Source organism: Eurypyga helias, unplaced genomic scaffold, assembly GCF_000690775.1.
Source record: "Eurypyga helias isolate BGI_N326 unplaced genomic scaffold, ASM69077v1 scaffold3239, whole genome shotgun sequence".
In the NCBI taxonomy this organism is placed as follows: Eukaryota; Metazoa; Chordata; class Aves; order Eurypygiformes; family Eurypygidae; genus Eurypyga; species Eurypyga helias.
Genome location: NW_010272551.1, coordinates 40,935 through 67,732, shown reverse-complemented (window position 1 = coordinate 67,732; position 26,798 = coordinate 40,935). Strand labels below are relative to the sequence as shown.

The following is a 26,798-nucleotide window of genomic DNA, read 5'->3' as shown; positions in this document are numbered from 1 at the left end:
TTATGCTGAACTATCAAAAAACTTGACAGTTCTTATTTTCTTGACAGATTGGGGTCACTTGTTATTTTTGACCCTGAGAATTGAAGAGCACATAGAGTTAGATCTGCTTGTAATGACTTTTGGATATTGTTGTCTGGCAAACTTGTAGGAATGTAACAGAATATTAGACTTTTTTCTTGGTCTCTTTGTGAAAATGGAACTTAAACCTTGTAGCATGTTACCCACAAATGACCGTTCAAGTTACCGTCCCTGTGCAGTCAGTCTGTGGATTCTGGGACTTTCCTTGGCATGTGTGGGTTTCTGGTTAGCAGCTTGGTTTGACACTTCAGATGGACAGCTTTCACCTAGGCTGCTCTTGACTGGAAGTGCTCAGTGATCACCTTTCTGTCTAGGAGCTGCAGTGTGTTCCTGAGGCTATCACAGGATGGGATCAATGAGGGCTAAAATTCTGACAAAGGTTCGTGGTGTCCAGTGTTTTGCCACCGGTCCCAGCACTGCTTTAAGTATCCCTGGGGCCAACTGAAGACAAACTCTTCCTAAAAGTTCAAGTGCTGATAAACAGGCATTTTCTAGAGGGATGAGAGGCTTGTAGCTCTGTGATGCTTCAGGATCCTCATTCCTAAAAATTATGTGCACACAGGCTTAACTCCTACCTGAAGCTGAAGTGGCAGGTGAACGTTTTAAAGCCAGGTCTGGCTTTTTAGGGCAGCAGCCACATTATTACATCCAGCTGAATCCTTTCTTGCCTGGTAAATTCAGTGTGTAGGAAAGAATCAATCTGATGCTTCACCTTGAACGAAATCCATCATGTGTTTTAAGGTAAACCTTGAACATACTGTGTCTGAAGCTAACCGGAGCGTGTCTTGCTGTCAGTCACTAGAGGGCACAAAGGAACTACCTAGGAAAGAAGTTTGTTCTCCAAGTCCTGAGCTTCAGTTTAGATCTGTGTAAGTGGTGGTGGTGGTAAATTCCTGTGGCTGCCAAAAGATAAGATGGCTTCAAAGTTTTGGTTTCATCAGTGATTTTCCTCACCCAAAGCTACTTCTGGTTTGGAAGTGAAAAATTTCAAGGGTACGCCCATTTTTCTGTTAGTACAATGTTGTGCTCGGAAAGTACATGGCTCTCGGCAACCACCTAACGCTGCTCGTAAACAGCTCTTAAGTTCAACCCATATAATGAATAAAATTGCCTTGTTTCTCAGGTTTCTGTACTTAGAATGAGCTCCAAACGTGTCTGCTGTATGAAGGGTAAGGCAGCAAAAGGAACTGCTCTCTGACCATACGGTTCTTTTGCAGGTTGCTTGCCTCATACGCGTCCCATCTGAGGTTGTCAAGCAAAGGGCCCAGGTTTCCCCTTCCTCGAGTACCCTCCGGATTCTCTCCCACACCTTGTATCATGAGGTGAGTTAAGAGCAGAATTTCAAAGCAGTTGCTTCGTTCTTCCCACTCAGTGCCATACATGTCCAGAAGCATTCCTCCCTCATATGCATGAACTTACAGTCTTTTTCTTCCTTTTTATATGGGGTACCTACATGTAAAAAGGAAAAAAAAAAAAGGGCGATTTGTCTTTCCAGTTTCCAAAGCTCTGCTTCTATTTATGCAAACAGCCCTTTTCTGGGACAACAGAACATTGAGTCTGTATCCAGAGTTTGCTGAATGGTTCCAGTTTTTGAAGCAGGCTTTGGAGTGGGTTTCTTAAAGGCACCAGTTCCAGAGCTCCTACAGAGCCTCTCTGAAATAAGTGCTCATCCAGTATTGGTAACTTTTGAAAAATAAGGGCTTTTGTCATCTTTTTAGTAGTTCTACTGTTCCTTCCTGTTAAAACCTGTTCACTGCTGTTTTTACTGAGTCTCTCAAGGGGCGTTTTTCAAGTTCTATTCCATAAGAGAAAGTGGTTCCTGAAAATACAGTGGGGAAAAATATTATACTCATTTCCATGTGTAAAAGCCAGGAGAAGACAGACATAAATATGACCTTTAAATGATCCATTTGGTTTTCATTTGCGTATAAATGAAAATTATTTTGATAACCCTGCACAAGAGGGTCGCTGGAACTTCTTTCTGCGACTTAGTCATTATGCTCTGAAAGCTGGTGCTCTCAAAACCCTATGTTTTTCCCCGTTGTAGCTGGCCAGAGAACTGTAAGACTTTCTGAACACTGGAATAAACTGTCCTGTAAGATAGTAAATGTAATTTTATATAAACTTATAATACTCAAAAAATTTGAAATTTTATCAGCTGGTTAAAAATACAAAGTGTTTGTCTTGATAAAAGCCTGAATTGAGGCTAAAAAGGTGTATGTAGGAAGCTGTTATCCTGTGGGTTCATTTTATGTGGGTGATTTCAACAGAAGAGTAGTAGTTTCAAAATATTTATGGGATAGCACATACTTCTAGACCAACATAGTGGGCAAGTAGAGTTTGAAGTACTGGGTTTCTCTGACTTCTTGCCCTTTTAATTTTAAGTGTAAGGTATATTTTCTTCTTTATAACTGATTATTCTGAACAGTAGTTAAATGATCTTTGCAATGAACATAAAACCCTCCGACACTGTAAATCATGGAATACAGTATGCAATGTTATAATCAATATAGGCAATTTGCGAGAAGTTCAGGCCTGACGCTCGGTCAGGCTGTAATGCTTGCCTCGTAATCACCCATAAATTGTGGTCTTTGGCAAACTAATTCCCCATAGCTGACGCTTTCTTTTGTTGGTTTACAGGGTATTCAAGGACTTTATCGGGGTTATAAAAGCACAGTATTAAGAGAGGTAAAACACTTGGTTTTCTCTCCCTTTTTTTTTTTTTTTTAAATCGATTCCTTTGCTTCCCTTTGCTTTCTAACAAGAGATGATAGTACAATTGAGATCAATTGCTCTATAACCATAAGCTCTAAATCCTACCATATTTCATTCTAGATAAGTTACCAGGCTGTAATGTAAATAGAATACCTATAATGTGCACTAGTAAAACCTGTGATACATGCAAAAAGTCATTTACCATCCTGTCTCTCAGTTCTGTTGCTGCTAAATCATAACAGGATGGAAATGTGTAAGTTAACATGACGAAAACCATAAAATGAAGTACTGGAAACTTCCTCAAGTCTTGTGATTGCATCATGTGAAGTATGTATGCCAACAATGGTGACCAGGTGGCATCAGGCCAAGTTTGGCACAGACAGATTTAGGCTTTCTTTAAATGTATTTGTCAGCAGATGCCAAGAGATTATCTGTCATCTGTATATAGGAAGGATTTTCTTTTTTAAATGTGTGAAAGAAATACATTTAGTCATCCAGTCTGTAGATGTGATATGGCATTACTTAACTCTAAATCAGAAGTACTTCGCTGTTGGAAAAAAACTGGAGCTAAAAATACTTTGGCCTGCTTGGCAGAAAATAGTTCCTAAACTAAAATCTCTTCATGAACGTACTGTGAGTTACAGGATTAGTGTAATGGCAGTGTTCGGTACGCCGTGCGAACCGGAGGCAGAGTATAAAAGAAGCAGAAAAACATACTGATGAGCTCCCAGTCTAAAGCTGTTTCAGACTCGGATCTCAGGAGGTCATCTTTGGATAAGGCAGAAGTTGCACGATGAGTACCTCAAATAGAGAGATGAGGCTCAATTCCTGTGAAAACATAACAGCCGTTGCCCAGGTTCTTTACCTACTGTGTTCAAGGCGATACGTGTGGGTTTGTCCTCTCCTGATGTACTTCAGCTGAGTAAGCTGGCTTTGGATCTCTGCTGCTTTTGTGGTTTTAAACAGAGGATCAGATCTGTAGGCTGTGTTGCCATTGATGCTGAAGCCAGTTGCAGAGGCTTGTTAAGCTTTCATTCAAAAGCTCTGCTTTTAAAAGCCTTTCCTCATGCTGGAAACTGTTTTTAGGACAGTTATGTTAGCCCGTCCTTGTTACAATTACGGGATAAAGGTTGGTATTACCTAAAATATGAAGTACTAAATTTAGTGTTCCTTAGTGTGCTGAGAAATGATAACGCACTGTAGTCTATTTTAGCAGTTTTCAGTGATTAAAAAAATAGTTGTTTGTGCAGAGATGACACCTGCTTTTCTGAAACATAACCCCCACCATAGCTTCATCCTGTACTTGTTTTCTGGCTCACTAAACTCATGTTATTCACTCAGATTTCATTTGGAGACAGGCAAAAAAAGCCAGTGAATCATTTTGATTTCTCTGAGGGGTTCTGAATAAATGAATAAATTTAAATCCCATTGAATACAGATTTTGCATACTAACAGGTAGATAAAACACATGGTTACTACCGAGTATTATTCTCCTTTAAAATTTGTTTTGACATATGTCAGGGTGGTAATTAATTTGCAGACCATATTCATGGCATAGTGTGTGACCCTGCTGAGATAACTTTGTTGACTCAAAATGGCAGCACTTGTTGGAAATTTAATGGGGGTCCTCTCCACTATGTATATTCATAAAAGATCTTTCATAACTGATTTCAGTTGAAGTATTGCTTTTGGGGAGAATCTGTCCAATGGAATGAGAAGTAAATGATTACCAAATGAAATGTGCTTTCTCTTCAAAATGAAGCAAATCATAGTTGATGTTTTAAAAAAAAAAAAATAATCCTGGAGTTTAACACTGTTAAGACCATTGCATTTTTCTGACACTAAATGCTGTAAAGCAATGTCCACTTGAGTAAGAACAGCATATTGACCCTTCAGCTGGAACTGTTGTAAGCCTGACCTTTAATCTTGGTATTTTCCCTTCTCTTTAAGTACACTTTTTCCTTTAGGCAAAGTCTTTATTTTCAGATAATCTATATGAATTCATTATTGCACACAGGTAGCTGCATAACATGTATAGACTGATACTTAATTCCAGCTGACTTTGTAGAGTTTGTTTACATGCTTTGGTTCTTTATATACAGAAAACCCTCTGTTTAGTTACAGTGGAGTGGGATTTTTGGATAGAGGGGTTTTAACGCATGATTTTTCATTTAAAAAAAAAATTGGAAGAGGCTGGGAATATTGATGCTTTTCAGATGATGATGTTCTTTCATTGGGAATGTTCTCGAGCCAGAATTTAATGCTAATTTTTAGTTGTTGCATTGGGAATAAAATCTTGTGTATTGCACAAAGCACATTTCAATGCCTGGACAGAGATTTGCTTGCCAATAGCTTGGATTTTGGTGAAAATGAGTCTGATTATAAAGGGAGTGCAGTGTTAAAACCTCATGTTTAGCCTAGTAGAGCTTTTCAAGTCAACCTTACTCTGTTCCATGTAATTTGCTTTTGCTGCTCTGCTGCTTCTGTTCAGGTGCAGGATGATTGTTGCATCCTTCATCTTTGGTTCTCACTCTTTCACTCATCCCCTTTATTATAGAATGGTTTGGGTTGGAAGGGACCTTTAAGGACCATCTAGTCTCCCCCCCTGCCATTGGCAGGGACACCTTCCATAGACCAGGTTGCTCCAAGTCTCATCCAGCCTGGCCTTGAACACTTCCAGGGATGGGGCATCCACAGCTTCTCTGGGCAACCTGTCCCAGTGCCTCAACACCCTCTGCGGGAAGAATTCCTTCCTGATATCTATCTAAATCTCCCCCCTTTCAATTTAAACCCGTTACCCCTTGTCCTATCACCACAGGCCCTTATCTTCTCATCAGAATACTTTCTGTGTAGATAAATATTAGAAGAGAAAGAAGATGGCTAAATATTTAATGCTTTTGGAAATCACTGTGAGTGAACCTCAATGCTCGGAAGTTTTGGCTGTGGCTCTGGCACCTACCTGCCTCTTCTCTCGCATCTCCGTTACATTTTGGCTTTACATCTTCCTTGGATATAGGTACACTGAACTAGTCCTAAAATTGTAAGGGAAGTGAGGTACAGTGCATCATTCTGTTGGCAGTAGTAGCGTTAAAGAGACATCCGTGCTCTGCGAGGAAAGCTTTTGTGATAAAGCACAAAGTGGGAGTATGGTTATTGGGTTGCTGAATGAGACTTTGAATAAATGGCAGAAATTGGGGGCTGTGAAATGATGTGGAATTCCCATGATGTCACTTCCAAAGAAAATCCAAGGGAGAATTGTCTTTTCCGATGCTTGTAGCGTACCAGTGTGCATCTGTGTGGAAACTGGATCATGCTACCAAGAACAGTCAGTGAACAGGTAAATTTATTCATGTTTTCCATGGCAGAGACAAGTTCATTTGTAAAAAATCCAGCCATCTTATAACAAGGCAGGAGCAGACTATAAATCTACTGTAAATCCTCTAGAATTTCTTAATGGGAATGTAGTTCTGCTGCTGAGAACTTCTATAAGCAAATGGAGCCAGATTTTTAATTCCTGCATAATTCATTTTATTAAGTATGACCAAGTAGAACATCTGTTAAAATTCCATAATGTTCAGTTCATGGGAAAAAGAGCGAAACCCCTGAGTTCCCGTTGGAGCTTTTCCATTTCCATTAATGTTACAGGACTCTAGCAGATGTCCTCTCATTCATAACAACAGCCTTCAAGACAACACAAAAGCAAAGGAAGTGCCATGTCCAGTTTCCCTGTGTACAACAGCTCGTTGTACAGTGAGTTACTTCACCCTCTCTGTGCAGGTGGGAGCTTCCCACAAGCAGTGCCACAGTAAACTCCAGTGGCCCTTCTGTCCTGAGTTACCGTAGTTTGCAAGAACTGAGTCCCGAGTGGGTGTTCTGTGTGGTTTTAATCTAATTTGTCACTTGTAAAAACATTGCAGATGGACTGGTCCCTAGCCCAGAAGTAGATTCAAAAGGAGCTAAAATTAATATTAAGCTCTTCCTTAAAGGGGATGGAGAACAACTGGCTGTTTATAGTTCACAGATGTCTTGGAAGGAGACTGAGTATCGCTTTGCAGTGTCAGTCTTCGCTGTGCAGGTAGCCCTGGGTAAGCTTGTCCTGTGTTGCCTTGTAGACTCTGGGACAATTCAGGCTTTCACTGGTGGCCTCCATTCAGGTGGAGGTGATAATGGGACTTTGCTTGGCAATGTTGCTGCAGAACTCATCTCGGAGCTCTGAATTTGAAGGAAAACAACTGATAAATCTGAACCTTCTTGTATAGCATGCTCTTGGTCTTACTTTAGGTGAGATAGCTTAGTTGTTGCTTTTGGGAGTCCTAGTTTTTTTAAGTTGGTACAGAGTTGGGTTGGATTGAGGGTTTTTTGGTTTTCCTTCACTATGTGCGAGTCGGAGCCCTGTGTGGATAAAGGAAGCTACTGCTGCCTTGGGAGGGAGAGAGCACTCCATGCTGTGTTCATTTTGGGGAGGAGAAGGACAGCTAGCTCGGAGTATGCCGTTGCATTAACGAGTGGCAGCAGTGTGACAAACAGCCAACAAATTTGGGCTCTTCTCAGTCTCAGAAAGCCCAGGAAGCAGTGATGCCTCCTGAGGAGCAGGCAGTTTGGTGCATGTATGCCGCAGAAGTAGTGTCCTGTTACAACGTGTGTATCCAAAGAGATAGGGAGGATATGCAGTGCAGGGGAAGGAACTAGCAGAAAGAAGACCAACAAAACCCCCTTCTTAAATGACTCGCTGTCATGGAGGGGGAATTAAAGCAACTAGCAGCAAAAGGGGCCTTCAAGGCACACCTGCTGCCTTTTCCTAAGGGAAAGCATCTGTGAACAAAGGATGCTGAGAAGGTTTTGTACAGATAGGTGAAACGCAGCTGAGCTATGTCGACCCTGTTGACTAAGGGAGGGTGGGGGATTTCTGAGGGCTGAGCCTAAGAGGGAACAGTCTGCAAACAGGGAGCCTGGTTTGTTTATCCACAGAGGTAGTTTTGCATGCTTTTCTTTTGTTAGGACATCTTTATATAAATATCCTGTTCTCTTAGCTGTTTGGGGTTTTTTAAGTTTATCTCTGTTGCTGGAGGACAGAAAGAATGTTATTAATACATTCTTTTACTCGCACAATTAGAACTTTGATCTTCTACCATTCTCTGTATTACAGCACAGATGTCGATAGAAATAGGCAAACAGGACACTATCTTAATACAATATTGGGAAAAATAAACATCCTCCTTAATGAAATATATGCAGTATCTGTCTTTTGTTACCTTCTGGAAAACTGAGTTGACTTTATTTTATGTTGTGATTCTAGATAGGTTAGGTTTAACCAGGAATTTGTGAGGCAGGATCCGTAACTAGGTTTTTGACTTTTACTGAGAAACCAGCATTTCTTCGGCTTGGCTGTTTCCACATAGAACAATAATAGTCTCATGAAGGGGATAGGAACTGTAAAATGGATCAACTAGCTATTCCCTGCCATGTGGAAAATTGTGCAGAAGTTACGTGACATGATTAATGAGAGGAAAGTTGAAAAGTAAGTCCCTGCTCCCCCCTCCCCCTTAACACTACTCTGTCTTGGAAAGCCTGTTACTGGAGCTGTATCAGCTCTTGTATCACTTGCACCCTTCTAGATGTCTCTGTTCAAGAGAGTTTCATTTTGAAAGGTGTATAAGGTTAAAGGTAATTCTCGTGGGCTAAGAGCAGGAGACAAGTCCCTGCTCTGGGATAACTTGGAACATCCTAGCTCATGACTTGGAACACTGATAAATGGGCAGAAGGAATAACTGTCCTTTGCAGTTGTAGGTTATGCTTGTTATCTGCTCCCTGCAAACACTGGAATAGTACTTGGAAATGAAAATGGAGATCTCAAAAAGCACTTATAAATGACTTGTACAGACCACAAAATAATCTTGCTTTTTCTAATTTACCAGCTGTAAGAAGTTAAGTTTTGTGACATGCCTGAATGGCAGATAAACTAGCTGGGGCGGACCAGGACCTAAAGCAAATTCCTTGTTGAAGTTTGGAGGGGGGAGTGTATCTCTTAGTTGGTCAAGCATGTGCAACGATCTCAGATTTTCCCACTGAACGCTCTCTCTTTCTCAGGCTGGGCTCAGTGTCCAGATATACAGGTTAGAAGCAGGATGCAGCCATCCTTGCTGCCATCCGTTTGCAGTTTCCAATGGAGCATACAGTTATTGCGTCTGTCTGACATCAGTGGGTGTCTTCAGATGAAAAGAATTTCATATATGCGGACTGCTTCTGTATTATGAAAAGTACAGCCTTGCTCCTAGGGTCTTTGAACAGAAAAAAACACTTTGAAAACTATATGTGCTAAAAATGTCTCGTGTGATTTGATAATGCAGATTCTTTCCAATTGAATGTGTATGCATGCAGGGTCATGCAGGAAGTGTGTTCTCCTGCATGCTTGAAATAGAGCTGCTATTTCCATACATTCTCCAAGCAGCTTACTGAAGCATTTTTGCAAGTGATGTGTTCTGCAGCATTCATGGTGTAGGAATGTGTTGTGTGGGTCAGCAGCAACACCCTGGGCAAGAACAAGTTGGGAAGAAGAAAATGCCAAACTTTGTTCTGGTTTTCTCATGCTGTGCTCCACATGCAAGGATGTGGATCTTGGAATTGCCTTTGCTTTAATCCTGCCTCTCAACCCACTTGCAAAAGGAAACATTCCACTGGAGGTAACACTTGAAAGCATCCCTTTCCCTCATGGTGGGACTGTAAGAAGAGGAAGGAGTCCATCAATATATGGAGTCCTCATTGTAAAAGGAGGAGAAAGGTTTAAAATAATAAAAGTAGTAAGTAGCACATAAAAATGATCATAAGGGATATTTAAAAAAATAAAGATACCTGGTAGTGTCATTGGATGAGTAGTAACATCTTTAAAGCTTTCCAGGGCAAGCTAAGGGTATTGGAGTTAATGGAATAACTTTGAATCTTCAGTCATTGCCTGATAGCATGACAGTGAAGTCAGGGGAAGCCGCTACATGTCTAATGGGATTAGACAGTTGTGCCTGCTTATGTAAAGCTTGTCTGGCCTTGTCTCAACACTTGTGACTGTTTAAAGGCAAAAAAGAAAGAATCAAACAAAAAATTTGTGGAATTTTTGGCTGAGTGGTGACTTTTAGTTTTAATTCCACAGCTCCATTCCACTATGAGCAACTGTACGTTGTTTGTCTTGATTCTTTCTGTAGTTCTCAGTGGGAGACAAGATTACCTGTTTCACTATGTTGTAGAGTAATCCTGCCATGGCTGACGGGTTGAAGACCGTGTTGCATTCACGGGTGACGCAATTTCTGTATGTGGGTGCTGAAGTGGGTAGTTCTCTAACCCTAAAGATATGTGCATGTGGTGTATCTGTTTATATAAAATCTGCACAAAGACACGTATGAATGCGTGTACCCACAAAATACAGTTTGAGAATGCCTTGTCAAGAGTCTTGCACTCTCTGAAGTGAGTAGTCCTGTAAATGTGTGTGAACGGTCTGGAACAACAAGCAATTGAGCAATTTTTAAAAGTACAGGACTGTCTTTCGGGGATGAAATTCTTGCCTTAAGTAGACCAAAACATGATTTTTACCGTGGAAGACTTCCACTGGCAGAATTGCACTGCTGTCAGTATTAATAACAATTATCTAGTTTTCATACTTGGGCTGCTATTCTTGTTTCTCTACATCTACTAAAAACCAGAAGCTCGGTTAAAAGAAACAGCAATCCAAGATGAAAAGCTTTTCCCCCAGATTCCTTGTATGATGTTATCTCAACCAGCAGTTCTGCTTTAACACAAAGACCTGGGTGTCTGCTCTGGTCAAGAGGAGATGCACTACAGGACCTGAGGGCACAGTGGGAGTTCCAGGGAGCTGGGCTGGCATGAGACCAGGAGCCCGGGCTGGCTGCTTGCTCCTGAGCTTGGCAGTGACTGAGAACATTTAGCACTTGCGACTGCAGTCACTGGTTGGGTGTGGTGACTGTCTCTTGCTTTCCCTTTTTATCAGAAAGGTGGTGTTTTTAGAAACACGATGTCTTTCATATTCTGGAGCTTGTTGAAATAGGCCAGCAAGAGGGAAGTCTGAGGTCATGGATACATGAGCTCTAGGGAGTTGTTGGGGAATCTGCTTCTTTCTGCTGGGAGTTCAGCACCTCTGTAGTTTAAATCAAAGTAGCACAAAGCATTGGGTTTGAGCTGGAGTTCAGAGGAGGGTCTGACATGCACTAGCTTCTGCTGCTTCAGATACAGAGACCTCTGGTGTGGGATGAGGCAGGCAGTTGGGGAAAATCTGCTCTTTAATCATCCCAGTGTTGGCTCTAGGAATGTCATCCAGATCTGCAATATGAATATTGAGGTCTCCATGGATCCGTAACTATGTGCCTGTCAGTGGTGCTAGTTTTGGTGGGAGCCTTAGCGCTTGAATTACCATTTGTGCAGATTTTCAGACAGTCGTGATCTCTAGGTACAGCAGCAGAACTGAAGGGATGTAGCTAAAGCATGTAGAAGAGAGGAAACTGGTTTCAATCTAGCATGCTGCTGAAACCATGCCTTTGTTTGACCATAAATAATTCCACCCAAATCTGACACCTCACTAGCTGTATTTTAAAATTTATATATGCATATAATACTTGTTCAGCTACTTGCTTACATTATGTTTGTGTATGTATAAATATACATATAAATATTAGGCATCCAGTGAGAAATATGAAACTGAAAAGTTGAATCTGAAACATAAGGATTATGGAGGAAGGGTGTGAAAAAGAAACCAGATCTGTGGCAGAGAGCTCATGCAGTTTATCAAAGTTGGGATAATGTTTGGAAGCATGGCTAGAGAGGCACTTGCGAGAGTCTGCTACAAGAGTGTTTCTTCCAAGTGCTTAACACAGGTCACGCTTCAATTTTTTTAGAAAGACTAACTTAATATTATCTTACAGGAAATAAGAATTGATTTCACTGTTTTCAGTGTGGAAGTGACCACCCAAAAAAGAAAATACTGATAGTCCTACGTAGCTGCAAAATACTTTTACGGGCCAAATCTGGCTGGTTTTGACGGAATAGATGAAACAACTTTCCTAGCTTGTCTAAAGGGGAATCTTGGGAGCGCACTAGCAATCAATCCTTATCGTAAACATTTTGGCTGGTTAAGGGAAAAGAAGTTAATTTTGGGTATGGGAACTTTTGCTTTTTTTTTAAAAAAAAAAAGGTCACTGTGCTCCAGTTTGTCTTTTTTCTTTTGTTTCTTGCGCTGGGCTGTTGGCTTCAGAGCTAGAAGCTGTCATTCGCTAGAGGGCACACGGTGCCTGTGCCTGCTCCAGGGCCAGCCTGGAAATGCCTGTCGCAGGGGATCCAAGGATGTGGATCTTGGAATTGCCTTTGCTTTAATCCTGCCTCTCAACCCACTGGCAAAAGGAAACATAAAGTTTGAACTGTTCTTAATTTTATGTGGCTCTGGGGGCTAGTCCCTTTGAATTTCCTGGGACTAACTTGTGTGAGTAAATGGAGTGAGACTTAGTTTGGGAATGAGTTTATGGATTCCTATTTTTTAACTTTGACTAGGTTTTCGTTTGATGTAAATTGGTTGAATAAGGTCTGTAGCATTCCCTATGTGTTCTTGCCCAGTAAAATAATTCCTTTGTGATCATAAAGAAGAGAAAGGAGGCTCTATGATCATGACACATTAGTGTCCATGCTGAGACTTCATAGTTTATGTAGTAAGCTGTTTTAAATGTTATTTTAGCATCAGTTCTTGCCAAAATTCTGCATTTATTTGGCTTATCTCTTTTTTTAAGACGACAATAAGCTTTACAGTCTTTGGGATAATCCGCTGGTTTTGTGCACCTTAATTTGAGAATCCCATGTCACTTTGTATGTAGTTGGAAATATGTGTGGGGGTTGGAATAGGAGAGGCGGGTGGTAATGTGATTTTCATTATTTTTACACACGTGTAGGCAAAGCAGGCCTGGTGTGTGTACAGCAGATGGAAATAGTGCTATTAAACTAGGCTCTTATCTCACTTTTATTTTTGTGTTAATTTTATAGAAGCCAATGAAGTGTAAGCTCTGCAAATTTTCCTTTTATGCTGGTTGAATATGTGAAAATTGTGTTCTTGCTTTTCAAAGCCTGCAGATCTAGCTACAATAACACAGAGCTTGGCCTGAACGTTTTGGCATCACGCTGCAGACCCAGCAATGCTGGGATCACTCTGCCAGATCTGCCTACACCAGGTGTGAATCTTTCCCGGTTAACGGCTGCTAGTGATGCACAGAGTGTGATGTGGATGAATTTCTGTCCTGAGTAAATTGGGGCGTCTCTGTGCTCTTTCAGACAGAACAAACCTCTGAAAGAGAGAGGGATGTAAGGCAGGATACTAGCCCTGCCTTCCCATGGGAGAACAGCTAGTACGTTGTAGTCTGTGTTTGCATTAGACGTTGTACAGTCTCTTCGCTTAAAAAGAGAAGAGCAAATAAAGCAGTGTCCATACATATCAGAATGAATAATATGCTCGTACCTCAGCGGGAGGTTATCTGCTCTGTTCTTGCCCCTGCTGATAGGGAATCCTGAAGGGCAAGAAATGGGAGTCTCATGAAATGTAAGAACACTTAACTGAATCTTGTCTTGCTGAGTGTAAGGTACTGAATGCCAATTAAAGCAAAATTTGGCCCAGTATAATTTTGCCACTGGCTACATCCCACACAAGTTTTGGGTGGATATTTTTCCCCTTTTTTCTCCAACCCTCAGCATTTTGCCTTCTGGCCTGTACAGCTGTGCTACTCGTATACTTTCTATTTCTGGAAATGACCCATGTAGTTAGGTCAGTTTGTTTTAGCCTTGCTCCTTGTTGCTGAAGTAGAATAGCACATTTCCCCTAACGGCATGAAAGCCAGGGAGACAATCTTGATAAATATGATTAATGGGCCTCTCTGCTTTGCTCTGCAGCTGAAGGCTTCCTGAGGTTCTGTGTCAGCTGGGCTACAGCTCCCCAAACCAACCTTCATGTAGAAAGTATGCCTCGGGTGCAATTATGTTGTTAAAGAGATTTTTATTCACAGCTTTTGCTACAGGAAAGTCTTTGCAATTGAAATCTGGTAATAAGAGTCTGAAGGGGTAGTCTTGGCAGGAAAAGCAATTCATAAATATGGGTGAGTTTAGATTTTTTTTTTTCCCCCTCTGTCTTTTCACATGGAAGTTTGTTTGTTCCATTTCCTGTGACCAAAGTTAACTCTGGGGTCAGTGGGGTGTTTAACACCTTCCCTGATCAGCAGCATAGTAACGATGACAGGAGATAGTAGTAACTGACGGTAGGTTTGTGTCAAAACATGAATACATTGGTAAGTTACTTTTACGTTTATTTCTAGTAATGTGGCTTAAATATGGCATTCCTCGAGCTTGACAAAGAAACTTTTGTGTTGTCACTTCTGCCAGAAAGAGATATAAATGAAATATCACATAATCTTGATGAAAAATGCTTTCCAGAGGCTCCAGAAATAGAATTAAATTTCCTTCAGAAATAGAGTTTAAAAATATAAGGGGGGAAAAAATCCTCATACTGACGCGAGTGTTAATAAAATAGAATGATTGACATCAGGGAACATTCAGCTTGCACCTCCATTAATTAGCGCACACATTTGTGAGGGTACTCTGCGGATTGTCCTTAAAATTCAGAGGCCAGGCTTCTGCCCTGCCTGTGGGAACAGCCTGCTGCAGCACAGGCTGACTCCTCAAGCTTTCCTGGTGACTGCTATGCAATTGTAATTGTGTGAGCACATCAGCATTCTCAATAATGGAGTACAAGTCTTAATAGCAAATAATCCTCTTGAAGTTGTTTCCCCCTCCACTGCAATCAAAGGAGGGCTTTGTTAAGGCATTAACTAACAAATTAGCTGCTAAATACTGGTAATAACCCATTTCCCATAGATTGCTTTTTAATTATAGCCTAAGCTGTGTGATTCCCAAAATCACCGCTTTGGCAAACTAATGTTTGTGGTCATTTCCAAGCACTGTAATTTTAAAAATTACATTTTTTGCCAGTCTTTATTGATATCAGAGCACACTCTGCTTATATATTCCTGCTTGCAGAAACTTTCTCAGTGTTTCTTTTAATTTAGATGTGTTAGGCTGTGGTGTGAAATTGTGTTTTCGGTTTTACTTCCATAACAATGTATGTTCTCCTTAGATTCTTAGATAGCATAGTTTCCCACTGAACTGTTCCAAGCAACTTTTCCTATGAGGGAGGAGAAATTAACTACTTTATATGTATTGGTTAAGGCAAACTGTTTATTTTGCTAATCTTCGTCACAACAACCGTTTAGAAAACTAAATGATGTTTGAGTTGTGCAGGGAGGGGTTATTTTTTCTATATTCATTGCTTTTTCCATCCCAGATTTTAGTAAAGGCTGAACATCTTCCAATATATCATCCTGCTTCCCCTCAAACCTGACTTTTTTATAAGGGGCACCGCCATCAAAATTGGCAAGCGTTAAGCTTGATAATTATTTCAATATAGTGACCAATTCCGTGAATGATGAGTTCAAAGCAACATATGGACATGGATGAAATCAGATTTTGGCATTTCTCACTTAGATTGTTTCAGGACACTGCTGGAGCTTCTTTGATCTGTAAATAACAACTGCAGTTCAGTGCCTTGCTTAAAATACATCAAACACATTCATGACTTGCTTTTACGTATAGACCCCACTGCTAGTTACAGTTTTGAATCAGATTAATAAAGCTATTCGTGTTTTGAGATTTCATAGAGAAAGCTACCAGAGAGCTCTTCTCATGCTTCGTATTAGGAGAGAAGCAGCAAATATTTCCCTCTTAATGTGCACCCCGGGCTCCATCCACAGATGCTTCATGAAGTCAAAAGCAGCCGTGTCCTGCATTGCAGATCTTTTACAACCTGACGGCAATGGGTGTCTTCCTTTGCCCTTTCAGCAGTGTAAAACAAGTGAGCCAAAGGCTCATTTTCACTGCACCATGCAGTAACTTCAGTAACTCCTTTCCCTGCTGTCACGTGCAGCCTTTTTCCTAGTTCTGAACTCGGTGGCTGGAGCTGTGCTGTGCCATCTACTTGGGGGGTACTGGTTGATGAAAAACTGAACATGAGCCGGCCGTGTGCGCTGGCAGCCCAGAAAGCCAACCGTATCCTGGGCTGTATCCGGAGAGGTGTGGCCAGCAGGTCGAGGGAGGTGATTCTGCCCCTCTACTCTGCTCTGGTGAGACCCCACCTGGAGTGCTGCGTCCAGCTGTGGAGCCCTCAATATCAGAAGGATATTGACCACTTGGAGCGAGTCCAGAGGAGGCCACGAAGATGATCAGAGGGCTGGAGCACCTCTCTTACGACGAAAGGCTGCGAGAACTGGGCTTGTTCAGCCTGGAGAAGAGGAGGCTCCGAGGAGACCTCATTGCAGCTTTCCAGTATCTGAAGGGGGCCTACAAGGGTGCTGGGAGAGGACTTTTTACAAGAGCCTGTAGTGATAGGACAAGGGGTAATGGGTATAAATTGAAAACAGGGAGGTTTAGGTTAGATGTCAGGAAGAAATTCTTCACAGAGAGGGTGGTGAGGCACTGGAACAGGTTGCCCAGAGATGTTGTGGATGCCCCATCCCTGGATGTCTTCAAGGCCAGGCTGGATGTGGCTTGGAGCAACCTGGTCTAGTGCAAGGTGTCCCTGCCCATGGCAGGGGGGTTGGAACTAGATGATCTTTAAGGTCCCTTCCAACCCTAACTATTCTATGATTCTATGATTCTATGATCTAGCAGAGAGTAGCTGGGGGTAAGCACGCAGGCTCTGTTTGACTCCTTAGAGATGCACACAGTTGCGGCCCCAGCTCAGTAAGCAACGTTGCCTTTCAATAGTTGGTTAAATGCACTACCTCTGGGCTTCTCAGTTTTTATTTCCTAGCTCTTGCTCCTTAGTTCCAAGCCCAGTGAGCCCATCTCTTCCCAGCTGGTCAAGCCAGAATCTTCAGCTTAACCAGCTGAGCAAAATAAAAATGAAGTAGCTCAGTAACAAACTGCTCGAGCTGAAGGTGTGTAAGAGGGTATGAGGTTCAAAGGGACGATGAACGCTGCTCTGAGAAGGTAAAAGGAGTGGCGCTGTGAGGGTTTGGGGATTAAATCTTGGCAGGATTTGTTTTGTAAATTAATATATGAAGCTTCTGGGATTTGGTAGAATTAGTTTCTAAAGAATGTTATTCCTCTCTTGGTGGTCTCTAGTATTTGTATCCAAACTATATACAGGATTATATTTTAAGCAGTTTTTTAGTTATTCTTTTGTTTTCTAATTTACTTACCATCTTTGGTGCTCTGAAATATGTCTTTCCTATGGGTGCTAACACTTCATCTCAAAGTAACGAGTAGGGATTTTGTTAAGATTCACTCCTACCCGTGCTTTCACATTGCTTGTAAATCTGTGTGTGTGTTTATTCTGTTCATCTTGAATACTATATAGTTGAGATCCTTCTTCTGAATATTTAATGGTACTGTTATTTTCAGAGCATGCGGTTTCTCAAAGTATGAAATTAAAAACTAAACACAGGAATTTTTGTGGCTGGTCAGGCACTTCTGGCCTCAACTGTCATTGACTAGAAGAAGAATAAAGCTCATGGTGCCTCTACAAATCACTGAAGCATTCCCTTCCCTGATGTTATGATACATGTCATACGCTCTGTTGAGAAACAATACGAATGTGCCTGGTAGATAAATATTCTCTGGATAAAAAAGGATGTTACTGTGTCTTCTCACTGGGACTTTTATGAACCACATCTCAGACCGACATGGATATTTAAAATATGAGCTGCTTTTAAAAAAAAACACGTGTGTATGCTTCTAATGACCATGGAAAAAATGTCTGAGAAGAACTAGGTGCTGTGGTGAAGTTTCAAGCATCAGCCAACTCAAGAGCCCAATGTGACTGTTTTCATTCCTGTACTTTTTCGAGCCTATTTCACGACTGTTGATGCTTGATTCAGAATTTTAGGAGGGTGTTTGGAGAAGGCAGCATAGTTGTGTGATTTAAGAGGCTGGTGAACCGCTGTGGCCTCAGTGCATGATGACTGAGGGCAAACACACCCTGTCTAGATGTTCCAGATGCCTGTGAGGGAAAATAAACGAGGGAAAACAACAATTTGAGTGAGGGAGAAATACTAAAAAAGAAGTGTTTGGGGTTGGCAAACCATGAGGAGAGATTTCTGCGTGAGATCCTACAGGGATGCGGCCTTTTCAGAGTGGTGAGAGGCAAGATGCAAAAGATCTTTAGTTCTTTGCTTTACCTGAATATCTGAATCGATACGTTGCACAGATCTGCGGGTCAGGTGAACATAAATTGTGCTGTCGGAATTTATCCGGCCAGTAACTTAACCTCTGACTCACCCCAGTGATGGTACAGCGTTACATATGTCATCTTCAGGGAAGGATGAACAAATTTCTTAAGCCATTGGGCATGAACAAAGCCTTCAAAATCAGTCAAGAATACCTCCTTGTTCCACTGCTCGTCACTCCTCATGCCCTGGGATGTATTTATTGCGGCCAGTGCTAGGAAAATTCAATCTGCCCATCTGAGTTCTGCGCTCAGAGTGACTAAAAGTACCTTTTCTCATTTTGTCTGGCTCCTGTTTAGGTCTGTGTCCTTTTAGAAATTTCAGAACGCCAGTGTGATGACTCTCAGCTAAGCATACAAATATCCATAGCTTGACAAACTAATGTCTCTTGATAATTTACTTCAACAGAAGGGAACATAAAGAAGGGAATGCAAAGCATGGTTTTCTTGACAGCCCCAGCAGTTTAAGAATGAACTAATTCAGGCCACAGGAATCCTGTATATTACTAAGGCACCTAAAAAGAATCATATTGCATCTTGAGTTGGAGTGGACCCATAAGGATCATCACGTCCAACTCTGTGCAGGACTACCCAAAACTCAGTCATATGATTAAGAGCATTGTCCTGATGCTCCTTGAACTCTGACAGGCTTGGGGCCGTGACCACTTCCCCAGGGAGCCTGTTCCAGTGTCCTCTCACCTGCGATTTCATTTTACCTTGCCACCAGATAGGCAGAGCTCCCTCTAAGAGTGGGGAAAGAGCTTGGTACTTCCAGAAACAAATAAGGCTGCTTAAGTGCTTAAATCTGGTTAAGCTCTTTAGGTATGAGAGAAGTATCTTGTGTGTAAGGGAACTGTTCCCATTGCTAAATTTCCATTCTCTGGATTCCCCCCCCATTTTTAATTAAAAATGTGAGTGGAGCTGGGTAATACTGGTAGGAAGAAGCCAGCTCAAGGTTCCAGTATGAATTTTGTGCTGAGTAGGTAGCTGGAGGATCCTGCCTGGGTTATGGGGCAGACACTGAAATGTGGGACCACTTGCTGGGGTTAATGTTTGATGGGATGTCCTTGAACAACCTAAAGTATTTATTTTTCTGAGGCCCGTGATTGCCAACACAGGAAGTACTTCTACTGTAACAAAATGCTGTGTATTTAAAGAGAATTCCTTGTTTCTCAGGACAAATGTGACCTTGATTAAATTATTTTTAATCAACTTTAAGGTCCCTGGAACTTCTGAAGTTCTTAGCAGCTGTTCCTCAGATGTCTGCTGGCCTGTTGGCCTCATGGATTTCCCCAGTTCCTCGGGACAACTAAGGACTCTGAACATGTCCTAAACAGCCAGAGATGACACTCTGTGGCCAAGACAGACCAAGTGGTGCCCTGAGCTTGGGAAAGGGCTCTGTAATTGGTCTCCAGAGCTTCCCCTCAGAGACTAGATGCTGGAGAACCCTGTTAAAGAGCACTTCAGCATTACTGGTTGTACACTGATCTCCAAGCACTGCATCTTCCTTCTGCTGCCAATCTTTCTGTTGTGCATTATGTTTCCCTTGAGAGCAGAATCTAGGCACAACCTCTTAGGCTCTTGCTTTATTCTTTAATCCAGCACCACAAACCAGAAATCCTTGGGGTTAAGCAGCTTCACCACTTATTTACACAGGTCTGCAGTGGCTTTTTGTTTTCTCTGTTGTTTCATCTGTGGTTTCCTCCACCCCGCTGTGTTTTGGATTTTCCTGTAGGGAGTTGTGACAGACTGTTTAGCTGCATGCCTAACACCTTCCCTGTACATTCACCTCATTCACTTCTTTTGCAGCCTTTCCTGCAAAGTGGGGTTCCCAGAGTGAATCCCCTGGCTCAACCGAGATGCTTACAGATGTGTTTGAGAAGTTTGTTTGATGTTCACAGAAGTTTTAGGAGCTTGGTGCCTACTTCTGTCTTGTTTGCCTAAAGTTGGATGGTGAGCTAAAAAGCTAAGGAGGGAGGAAAAAGAGTCAATTTTGGGTATCATTTCAATAGCAAGGCGGTCTGAAAAGGCACCTTTATTCAGTCAGAGACAAGGTATTGGGAAGTGTCCTACTGAATGGCTCGTGTTCTGTTATTCACTGGTACAGCAGTGAAACAATTTTTTGTGATAGCATGTGATGGAGATGGGAACCTTAGTACTGATTACATAATATTGTGCAAGTGATTAACTAAAATTTTAAAATTTTATGTGGTTGGAGCTGGTGGAAGGCAAAAACCCAACAATGCCAGTGAAATTTGGATCAGGACCGTGTTATCATATTAATAATTTGCAAAGGCACTGGGGTTTACTGTACTAACCTAATATTGTTGTTTATTGTGTCTCAGGTACCCACTGAAAATACACGGGCTACTCTCCAAAGATCTGTGGGGATTAACAGGTTGAAGGTTTAGTTCAGGGCACTCTTCCAACCATTCAGGTGTTAAAAATGAAGAATACTTCTTGGTACAAAATGTCCTCAAACTTCGTGGTGCAGATGTCCTTCCAGTAGTCGTTATGGATAGTCTGCGAATAACCAAACCATGATGCAGGTCTGAGGTACTGCTTTCCTTTTCCTGGTAGATATGAGACTGTTTAATTGTAGGTTTAGTTATGGAATTTTCTTTCTATGAGCAAAATTCCATAGTTTATTATAGTGAAATTCCTGAAATAGCAAAAAAAAAAAAGCGCCTATAAAAAAGGATCAGGGTGTTTAAAGCCAAGATATTAGAATTGCATGGTGTTGTATGTGCACTGGGTTGGGATGGCCTTTACCCATTGTGAATCAGACTTGCAAATGCTGTGTGTTGGCAGAGGTGGAGTTTTGCTGTTGTTGGTTTATTTTCAGTTAACTGTATCCATACCAGATAACTCTTAAAGGTACTTGACTGGGCTTAGAAGTCCTTTGCTTTTGGGATCTCTGGTACTTTGCTGCTTTTAAGCTTTAGCACTGGTAGTCAGGTTTTATACAAATCTATCCATGTTATTTCTACCATTGATGATCTTCTTTCTGACTTCTAGCACTACTATTTAATTCTGCCAAAGGTGTTTCCGTAATTAAATTTATAGTGCAGCTTAGTAACAGTTCAGAGAATATAAAGCTCCCAATGTTTTTGAGTTCTATTTGAAAGTGGATACCCAGGCTACAGTTTGGGTCAGAGACAGTAAAATTGGATAGCGTTTTGTGAACCTAAAGCTTTTCTGTTCAACCACATCTTAAGATTCCATGTTACTGGAATGGAAAATTATTTTTGTACAAGTGTGTTTTGAAGTATTTTGGTACAATAAAGAAAATTCACAATGAAAAGTAGAGCTGTTGGCATTTCTGTGTGTTAAGAGCTGTTCTGCTCTCCAAGCTCCTGTTAGGTGTGAACTGCTTGAATGAGATGTTTCAGGGTCAGGCTGCTTCCAGGCATCTAGATGGAAGATATCCTGATTTCTTTACTTGATTAAGCCTGTTGAATTAACAGGAAATTACTAGTACCTTGTGTCTCTCCTTCTCCTATTTTTCCATGAGAACAATCAGGAGATAAAAGAAGTTTGTTGCCTAACAGAGAAATGATCAAATGGTCCTTTGACAGTAAAGAAATGACAACATTAAATCCTATTGACCGAAAGTATTTTGCAGGTTTTGGGAACTGGAGATTCATGAATATGGGCACAGTGCAGATGCCACAGATAGAATAAACACTCTGGTCAAGGGTACAGGTGTACCTTTGGACAAAAGAATGCAGAGTTGAGCATCACTCCCTTTTTAGCATGAGCTTTACCCCAGTATATCCTTTAGTGCCTGTGCTTGCACTGACAGAAAACCTTTTGATTACTGGTGCCTATAAAGAGCAGATGGCATCTTCTGAATGTGTTTTAATATGAGAAGGTATTGAGTATAGATTGAGACCCTGGGTACTTTGCATCATCTCTGTTTCAGTGCTACCTGTGCTTTGAAGAACTGATGATGTTTAATATGTCTGCAGACATCCCATAAATGCTTATTCACCCCACCTGCCTCCCTGTGCTAAGTTCCTGCTGTTACAAGTAGAGCTTCGATGAATATTTAGATTGCACTATAAAGTTCTTTCCTTCAAAGGTATGGATTTTCCGTATGGAAAAGCTTTGTTTGCCTTCAGAAGCACACAGGGGAAAAGGGCTGTTTTATGCCCACAGCTCACCAGTGTTGTAAGTGGGGTGGGAATGAACAGTTCTTCCTAGAGCAGTACAGAGTAGCGAAAACGGTTTCCTATTACCCCAAAAGCTTGATCAAAAAACAAGGTTCATTTATACTTAAGATTTTTAGTACTAAAGCCATCTCCTTCCCTAGCTCTGAAATGATTGCGATCATCATCATCTTGATAGATACTGTTCTGTGTTTGACGTGCTTGTTAATCTTGTGACCTTCCCTCCCCACTCCTCCATCTTTCCAGCCATCCATCAGAAGTATCAGACATCTCAGCAGAGGAACCTGGCTGGGCTTTCTTTGTGTTCCCTCTTCAGGAATCAGCTATTTAGTATGAGATAGTTTTACATATGCAGCTGCTTGAAATTACAGCGCTCTTTCCTGAAAGGGGATGTTTACTGCCTCATTAATACCAGCTAGAAGTTCTGCTTTATAGTATTACATTAATGGGAACAAGGTGGAAGGCTGAGGTCTGAGATTTTCATTACTGCTTCTGAGTGTCCTTCCTATCCTTGTAAAACTACGGGTAAGCCAGTGTTCTTGAGAGAAGTGCGTGTCCCTTATCCAGCCCAATGGTTTCCAGAGTTTTAGGTTTATCGTTTATCATCTTCCTTGTCTTTCCTCACAGTTCATTTATTTATTTATTTAATGGCCTCTTTGTGAAGCTTTCTAGTAAGCAGCTGTTTGGGCAGAGTTGACTTGGAGAGGTGTCCCCTAGAACTTCCCGAAGACCTCATCATTTAATGGTTTAATTTTATCTTGAAGCGTTTGAGTTCCATGGAAAATCTCTTGGATGTGTGTACATAACGCCCCTGTAAGAGGAAGGTTGAGATCTTGCAGCTACTAGAAATGTTTGTGTTCCAGCGTCAGGATCTGACATTTTCCAGCCCTTACAGAGGGTTCAACAAGAAACCTGAATCACGTACATGCTGCTTCAGGCTCCAAAGCAAAATTGGAGATCTGCAGGCGTAACATGAATGTCCCCTGTGTTGCTGGAGAAGAAGATCTGTAGGTGAGATGTATGCTTATAGAAAATGCTTATCTAGAAGTTGTTTTCCTTTGGGAAATCTATGCTTCTGAATGCAACAGTAAATGCAAAGTTGTTGTGTTCCCCATGGACTGTCATGTGTGTTGCACATCTGAACTGGCACGTTATGTTTGGGTCCTTCAGCCGCTGCTGTAATATGAATAATCCCTACAAACCCGTTCAAAAGCAAAGCCTTCCTGTTTTACTGAGTGTCCTCACAGCAAAAGGTCATCTTTGAGCTGATGACCTTGTAGTCCAATGGGCAAGATGAAGGGCTACCATTTTTTCCAGATGTCAGATCCAGAAAGATTGAGTGCTTTGCCTGAGGTTATGCTCCTAACTTCCTATGCAGTTGGGGAATTCTCCTCATTGCCAGACCAGTTTCAGAAACGAAAGACTATCCTACAGCCTCATTTGAGGGTTTTTGTTGTGAGCTAATAGTTGAGCACACGTGGCACTTCGCAAGGCACTAAGGGTTGAAACTGTCACACTGCCTGGCTTTCCGAACTGTGCTCGGAAATTCAGTGCACATATACAGTCACTTCTCTCCTGTTCGCTTTTGAACCCCAGAATAATCGTCCTGTAGCTGAAGCTTCTGTACCACAGCATGCCTCAAACTGCACAGGCTAGCACAGACTCTTAGGGTTATACTTGTTTCCCACAATTTTCTGCGTGTTTGTCTCTAAACGAACCATGAAATGATTCAGTGCCCACATGTGGTTTTAATAACAAGCGCATGTGTGTAAATGAGAAAATACAGAATGTTTGACTGGAAGTCCCTAGCATACGATACGGGTTAAAATCGGAGGAGGTTTGTAGTACAGGGTTTGTCAGAGTGGGTTAATTACTTTTGGGTTATATGACGTTTCAGATGAGACTTCTCTCTATAACCTTGTAACAACTGTTGAGTGGTGGAAGGCCCCAGACTTAATCAAGGGCAGATTTGGAGCAATAAGTTCCAGTTTGATCTTCATTGGAATCTGATTGTTTTTCTGGGAAGTTTGTGTGTTGTTGTTCGTTTTGGGTTTGTTTTGGTGTTGGTTTTTTTTTTTTTATTTTGCTGCTGCTGGTGGTTGGGTTTTTTGTTTTCATTTTTTTTTGAGAGAGAGAAAGTGCAGCAAATAGCTTTCTGATCTTATTTTAGCTGAGAGTTACGTCAAGAGCTTATATCTGTTTAATAGGAAGTCACACTAGGTTTGAAAACTACAACAGCTGCAGATATATTCTGTCTTCAGGTGGTCTTTTCAGAGTCCAGAGCAATCCTTCCCTTTGCCATGTATCCTCAGCTCTGCAAAATGCTTCTGAGAAGATTCTGTCTTTCATTATTACTTTGTTAGAGAATAGTAAGTTCTCAGATTTGCAAAATCTGGTTTTCTATTCTTTTCTCCCACCTCCGAAGTGTTCAGCTCTGATGTTCCTTCTTCCATCCATGCTGGAGGGAAACTGTGACATCCCACTAGCCCAAAATCAGAAGAAATCCATTGCTGTCAGATGAGAGAATCTCTTTGACTATTCTGACTCTGTATTTTCTTTTGCTCTCAAACTTGAATGGTTAGTGTTGGTTTAGACTTAACCAGCTTTTGCTAACAATCTGGCTTAGGCCTGCTGATGAAATGCACGGCAAGAATTGCCTTTGGCGGTCTGAGACTGATGTCCTTGTGTGTGAAAGGGAGGAAAAGCATTGGAAAAGCCACGGGGAGGGAAAAATGATAAATAAAGATAAGTACTTGAAAATTTTCTGCGAAGGAGAAAAGAAAAATCGGTGCCTGTGCCTGTGATGAGAAGGTGAAGAAGTAATGACTGAAATTGCTCTGGGGAACTTGCCAACAGAGCAGCACCTGAGCTGATCATCTGTGCAGTCCATCCATCACGAGAGGCTGTTCAGATAGGTTAGACAAACATGTTGGGAGCAGGCCCTGCCCTTGGTCAACGGCCTTTGGATCTCGTTTTCTCCATAGTACTGTGATTCCCAGGAAAGGCAGGTGTAGTTGTAAGAGAAGGCCAACAAGAAATACAGGGGCACAGTGCTTTGGGTATTGTGTAGAACAAGAGACAAGTAAAACAGGTGGATAAATCCTAAAAAAAAATCTGTTAAACTCTGTGTTTCTCCACTTGTGTTATTGGAAGAGTTGTTTTTCTGTGGAGGTGGAAGTGGACCCAACCCCAGGCAGCTTATGGGACTTCTCGCAAAGCAAAGCCTTATAGTATCCAGGCAAATATTTGCGTGTTCCAGAGGGGAAATGCACTTCTCTGAAGCACAAACATCCCAAGGTGTTGTATGTGATAACACCTGTATGCAGTTATTTTATCTCTGGTCTCATCGGGCTTTAGGAGCGGAGCCATATCTTAAAGGAGCTGTCACAGCAATCGTTGTTTGCCTCCAAGGTGTCTCCTGAAGTGCTCCTGCAGGTAATTAATCACCTAATAAAATACACTCTTTGACAGTAGGTGGAATTTGGAAATTAATTTGCACCCCTTAAGTGAGGCTCCTAAAACTATAATTATCATGAAAGGAAGAAACGAGCTGTGTCAGGTGCATAAATGATTTATTTATCAAGGATAAACTGTCACCAAAGTGGCACTGAGGCTTGCAGTGTCTGTGCTGCATTTCTTTTAAGTGGATTAAGCAATGACATTTGCCTTCCCTCCCATATTTGCAGGTCCTGGGGCAAATCTTCAGTTGCTTGTAAAGTGTTACAAAAGTGAGCTGCAACAACGTTATAGCTGCTTTTTCCACCTTATCTTTCTCTTATGTGATCACTTCTTGCCACCTCATTTCTCTCTGCTCAATGCCTTATTCCCAGAAGATACCACAGACCTTGTGCAGCCCAGTCGGCTGTTCAGCTTTCTCAGTTTCTCTCCAAATGCTGGATGTTGAGAACTGGATGTTGGTAGCATCAGGAAATAGATAAGGGGAGGAAGTTTTAACTAGTTGGCTGGGCTGCATATAGTATAAGTTACCTGGAATAAGTGGAAATACAAGATACCATGTTTTTTTTTTTTTTTATTTTAATTGTATGGGTTTAAGGATGCCAGAGATTTATTTTTGAAGGTTGTGAGAGGGCAATTTTTTTTTTTTAATGTGAGAATAGCAACATTTTAAAATGAATCATTTACAAGAATATTTACCTTCTAATCAAGCAAATACCTTGTTAAAAACATGTCACTGAAGCGTGCACCAAAGCACCTGAAGACTTATTTCAGTGTGGGCAAAGGGGAATGATCTTCGCTGCAGCCTTTGCTGTGAAATTGCCTCTAACGACTGTTCTAGTATCTACATCTGAAATGTAGTTGTTGCTGACACTGTAATTTGCTGGCTTCAAAGTGTGTGTGATGTGCCGATATCCTCCGTGTAGTTTGTGTGACACGGGAGAAAACTGTCTCATTGTTCCATACTAATCTTGCATTATTGGTGCATTAATTTCTGAGCAAGCCCAAGAGGATTTGTGTTCATTTGTGTTAGACTGGCTCCTGTAATGCACAGCTGCTGGGAAGGGCCC

The 26,798-nt window shown here is 41.5% G+C and overlaps 1 protein-coding gene across 1 annotated transcript in view; it reads left to right on the top strand.

The window, feature by feature from the left end:
* Nucleotides 1-26,798, top strand: part of SLC25A26 (solute carrier family 25 (S-adenosylmethionine carrier), member 26) — a gene marked incomplete at its 5' end in the record, with an annotated part of 77,806 nt that overhangs the window by 15,436 nt on the left and 35,572 nt on the right. Inside the window, 2 exons of the mRNA XM_010159143.1 lie at nucleotides 1,296-1,400; nucleotides 2,719-2,766. Of these exons, the coding sequence (XP_010157445.1) occupies nucleotides 1,296-1,400; nucleotides 2,719-2,766 (153 nt within the window). The remainder of the gene's footprint in view (nucleotides 1-1,295; nucleotides 1,401-2,718; nucleotides 2,767-26,798) is intronic.